Source organism: Chaetura pelagica, unplaced genomic scaffold (genome assembly GCF_000747805.2).
Source record: "Chaetura pelagica isolate M959 unplaced genomic scaffold, ChaPel_1.0 scaffold243, whole genome shotgun sequence".
NCBI classification, from domain to species: domain Eukaryota; kingdom Metazoa; phylum Chordata; class Aves; order Apodiformes; family Apodidae; genus Chaetura; species Chaetura pelagica.
This window is the reverse complement of record NW_009952712.1, coordinates 197,925-203,228: the sequence shown is the minus strand read 5'-3', so window position 1 is coordinate 203,228 and position 5,304 is coordinate 197,925. Positions and strand designations below refer to the sequence as shown.

The following is a 5,304-nucleotide window of genomic DNA, read 5'->3' as shown; positions in this document are numbered from 1 at the left end:
CGACACCCACCTTTCCCCCCCCGACACCCACCTTTCCCACCCCCACACCCCCCTTTCCCCCCAACACCCACCTTTCCCACCCTTAGCGCGGTGTCCGGGGGGCTCTGAGCGCGGATCCACCTGCCTGACTCACCCAGGTGATTCTTCACGCGCACAGCTCAGATGTCACACCTGTTTGCTCGAGACACCTTCTTGCTCGGAAGCTTCCGTGTTCAGTCAGTGCACCAGAGCAGAGCAGCCTTGTTCCGGACAGCAGGGGCTCTGGGAGCAGCGCGGCTCAGTTCTCAGCCGAAGCTCCTTTTTAATGCTTTACTTGAATTCGCCCGAGTCTCTGCCTTTAACAACAACACGCATTTGCATAAAATATGGTCTATTTATTTATTTATTTTTTAAAAAAATAACTTTCAGCTATTTAAATTACCAGGCACTGGAGTTTTAGAAGGTCTTTTGTACTTGTGGTTACTGAAAGTACACAACGACTTTGCAATACCTTGTCAATGTGAGCACAATGTGATACTGAGGAGAATATTTACCTCCTGCTCTGCCCACGGCTGCAAGCGCAGGGCAGCACGCTCGGCTTCTTTTAAAGGAACCTGTGAAAGGAAATTTGAATCTTCAAAAAGATAGATGATCATGTGCCTGAGTTTTCCTAGCTGCCTGCTCCGTTTCCTCACACCAAAGAGAAGGGAAAGCCTTTTAGAATTACTGTCTTAAACCTGCCAGCTCTGGCGTGACTACAGCAGACAGCTATCTAGACATCAAGATCTTTAAAAACAGAGAACAACACCCAGATTCCGTACAGGAATTACACGTGAGCTTTTTTTCTGCTTCCTGGGTGCGGTTTATGGATGGTAACCACGCAGAGAGGATTCCCGGCCAGTTGCACGCTAGAAACAAATATCATTTTGTTTCCATGTTCTGCATGACCCTCTGAAAAGATATTTTTCTTAAAACCAACTGAATTTGTATTAAAAGGAACACATTTGCTTTCCTCAAACAACGCTGCAATCGAGTGTCATGGTCACTGTAACTAGAGCTTTTTGAAGAGGAATCCCAGCAGCTCGCAGCTGCCCCGTGTGGCATCCCTTGCCCCGTTCCTGCCCGGTGTGTCCCGTTGCGCGGCACACGCGGGTGGGGCTGCGCCACGAGAAAGGCAGCCCTGGGGTACGGCGGCGGCGAGATCCGGGGCAGCCCAGCCCGCAGCCCGGCCCGCAGCCCAGCCCAGCCCGCTGCTCAGCCCGGCCCGCAGCTCAGCCCAGCCCGCAGCCCAGCCCGACCCGCAGCTCAGCCCGGCCCGCAGCCCAGCCCAGCCCGCTGCTCAGCCCGGCCCGCAGCTCAGCCCAGCCCGCAGCCCAGCCCGACCCGCAGCTCAGCCCGGCCCGCAGCCCAGCCCAGCCCGCTGCTCAGCCCGGCCCGCAGCTCAGCCCAGCCCGCAGCCCAGCCCGACCCGCAGCTCAGCCCGGCCCGCAGCCCAGCCCAGCCCGCTGCTCAGCCCGGCCCGCAGCTCAGCCCAGCCCGCAGCCCAGCCCGACCCGCAGCTCAGCCCGGCCCGCAGCCCAGCCCAGCCCGCTGCTCAGCCCGGCCCGCAGCTCAGCCCAGCCCGCAGCCCAGCCCGACCCGCAGCTCAGCCCGGCCCGCAGCCCAGCCCAGCCCGCTGCTCAGCCCGGCCCGCAGCTCAGCCCAGCCCGCAGCCCAGCCCGACCCGCAGCTCAGCCCGGCCCGCAGCCCAGCCCAGCCCGCTGCTCAGCCCGGCCCGCAGCTCAGCCCAGCCCGCAGCCCAGCCCGACCCGCAGCTCAGCCCGGCCCGCAGCCCAGCCCAGCCCGCTGCTCAGCCCGGCCCGCAGCTCAGCCCAGCCCGCAGCCCAGCCCGACCCGCAGCTCAGCCCGGCCCGCAGCCCAGCCCAGCCCGCTGCTCAGCCCGGCCCGCAGCTCAGCCCAGCCCGCAGCCCAGCCCGACCCGCAGCTCAGCCCGGCCCGCAGCCCAGCCCAGCCCGCTGCTCAGCCCGGCCCGCAGCTCAGCCCAGCCCGCAGCCCAGCCCGACCCGCAGCTCAGCCCGGCCCGCAGCCCAGCCCAGCCCGCTGCTCAGCCCGGCCCGCAGCTCAGCCCAGCCCGCAGCCCAGCCCGACCCGCAGCTCAGCCCGGCCCGCAGCCCAGCCCAGCCCGCTGCTCAGCCCGGCCCGCAGCTCAGCCCAGCCCGCAGCCCAGCCCGACCCGCAGCCCCGCAGCCCACCCAGCGCCCCGCGCGGTGCCGGTGCCGGTGCCGGGGCCGGGCCAGAGCAGGATCAGCCCCTCCCCACGTCCCGCCGTGTCCCGGTTCCGCTCGACTCGAGGGCTCCGGAGCCGGTGCTACCGACACGGCTGCCTTGGAAGAGAATCCCGTCCCTGGGACGTGTCCCGCACACGCGGTTCTGGCGGTGGGAGGCGTTTAAACCCCTGGAACACTGAACAGCTGGACCGGAAAACCCGTTTTCCTTGGAATGACCCCCGATTTTCCGCCAACAGAGATGTAAATGATCCCATTGCTTTCTAACAAGCCTTCCCCATCCGGATCAATACACACGTTAAACTGACTGCACTGCTCTCTTAGAACCTGCTAATTTAAATATTTTTGCCTCACATTGCCCACAAAACCCAAGTGACATTTACAAGTGAAACCAGAGCTAATGCACACAATCCAAGCTTTGCCAGCGCTGTGCATCCCCCCGTGGCACATGTTAGGCAGAGACTGAACCTGGATTTGTTTTCTCTCCCTGAGATCAAACTCCCCTGGGAAATTCCGCAGCAGCAGAGCAGCCACGGGACAGTGAAGCACAGCAGAAACTCATGCCGAGTTCTGGGCAGGATCTCCGTGTTTTCCCTGCCCTGTCCTCCCCTTGGAAGCACAGACAGGACCCAGGGACATGCCACTTTTGGAAAATACATGCAGGAGCCCCGTGGCTAGTTCCACGTGGGACCAGGATTTGGCCTGAAATGTGCAATGTTACAAATGACCATTTCCCCCCCATTCCTATTACCTGGATATGAAAGTTCAAATTCAAGAATGTGCTTTCAAATCCACAGCACTCCAGGGTAACATTAAATGAACTCCACTTAATAAAACACATTCCAGGTTGCTGTTTTCATTGAAGCATTATGCTTTTTGTCTTGCAATAGTAGTCCAGATTTCACTGGGTCATTGAATATTTTTGAATCAGTCTCTCTTCAAATCATATTTAAAACATGGACTGAAACAACTGTGTGGCAGCAGCTGCCTCCACAGCCCACACCAGAGGGGAGGCATCGAGTGCTGCCCTAGAGCTGCTGCTGCTCCTGAGGCAGTGAATGGAATTTTGCCATCCTCCAAAACACAGTGATCATCCCTTTCATGAAGTATGACACATTCCTGGGGGAAATGATGGCAACCCCTCTTGTCCTCGGTTAAATGAGACTAAAATATGAGGTATTTTGATCCCAAATTCCTGCTTTTTTTTCAAAACCCTGCCTTCAGCAGGGCCAGAAAACCCAGGTGAAGCTGTGCACAGGCCCTGGGGTTTTTGCCCTTCACCACGTTGTGTCTGGTTTTAAATGTTTTCTCCTGTAGAGCAGAGGCACCAGGCAAAGTCCTGTGTTCTGACCCAGGGCAGCTGTGGCCCTCCCCAGAATCATGGCACATTTTCTACATCCTCTGATTCTGTGTTTTCTCCCTAGAAAGCTCTGTGTGAAAATCACAGTGGTCTTCCAGAGGTTTGACCAGGTATTTACATAAATCTTGAAACACTTGCATATGCAGCTCTGCAAGCTTGAAACAGGGAAACGAGTGCAATAAACACAATGGAGGGGTCATGGTTCTAGACCAATGCACCTTGCACTTCACATCAAGAGAACCCACCAGTTAAATGACTGGCATTGTCTCTCACTACACTGCTTACACTGACAGGGAGGGCAGAGGTGGCCCCATCACTGGTCAAGTGCACAGCAGCTCCGTCCTGGAAAGCCCCTCCATGGAGAGATCCTCTGTGGACAGCCCTGCTGTGCAGGGCCCCTTGGTGTCCCAGCACAGTGATGAGGCCACGTCTGTCTGTGGGTGCTCCTGCAGCACCCCAGGGCAGTGTCACCCCTCACCCTTTCCCCTGGGAAGTTTCTAGGGCAGAGGGCTTCCCACCCGAGGGAATTCACACAGGAGCTCCCAGGGTGGGAACAGCATCCCCCTCAGCCCAGCTGCTGATCCTGAGGAGAGGCCTTGGACACCATGGTAGCAACAAAGGGAGGGAGCCATGTCATCTCTCTTTGTGTGCCTTCACTGGAACTTCTGACACACCAAAGCCCTCTAGCCAGAGCCTCGCTCGGGGCTTTTCTTCCTCATATATTTTCCCGTAGGTGAGTTCCCATCAGTAGGAATCAGTGTGGTGGAAGTGGTAGAGCAGCAGCAGGAGAAAAATATCTGACAAACAGCAACAGCCTCCCAACACCCCTTTAAAATAATAACGATTTACCAAATGGTTGGGAAGTTGTTATAATTCCTTTTCCAAATTATTACTCACCCTTTAGATTAGAAATGAGGCCAGGGTTAGCAATCAGCCATAAATGGTAGGATTTCTGAAGTAGAAGCACTTGTCTGATTGTGAAGTGGAGGCCATTATTGCCTTTTTTTTTTTTTTTTTTTTTTTTTAAGCTTCCTTGATTTGTGGCTGAGAGTGCACATTCACTCCTGCACCAGCAGCAATCAGAGCTTTCCCTGCTCTTTTTAGCTCCAGCGATTTAGGGTCCACTACTTTGGCACAGCTGCCACCTTTCAGCCTCTATCAAGCAGAGATACTTTTAAGTGAACTGCATTTTATGTTTGTCTTCTCTCCTCCCACCCCTTTCCTTCTTCACCCTTTTTCTTTCACATTTTTTCCCCCTTTTTTTTTCCCCCCCCTTTTCTTTTGTGAGGGAGGGAGGTAGGGAATGAAAATATTGTTTGAACTTCAATTCCAAGTAAGAATTTGAAAGAAGGCAGCTGAAGGTGAAGGAAGATGGCTGAGGTGTTATCTGGGCTCCACAGCACGTAACAAATCTGCAGTTACAGGCAAAACAGGAATGAAGTGACTTGCCCAAATGGCCAAAGTCAACCAAAAGCAGAGTTTGGTTCTGGAGTTTAGTTTTGTTTGCCTGAAAACCAGATTCAACCCAATAACTTGTGTTTAGCCCATTGATTTCCAGAGATCACCTGTTTTGCTGGTTTTTTTTGCAGCCCCTCCCAGCTGTGCTGCTGGGGTGTGCCAGGGGGTCCTGGAGCAAGGGACAGACCTTGTGGGCACCTCAGGTTCAGAAACACAAAACAC

General features: G+C 55.8%; 1 protein-coding gene across 1 annotated transcript in view; it reads left to right on the top strand.

Moving 5' to 3' along the window:
* The window catches only part of LOC104386044 (SH3 domain-containing protein C23A1.17-like), a 36,918-nt gene that overhangs the window by 2,466 nt on the left and 29,148 nt on the right, over positions 1 to 5,304 (top strand). Inside the window, exon 3 of the mRNA XM_009994577.1 lies at positions 1,930 to 2,057. Within this exon, the coding sequence (XP_009992879.1) occupies positions 1,930 to 2,057 (128 nt within the window). The remainder of the gene's footprint in view (positions 1 to 1,929; positions 2,058 to 5,304) is intronic.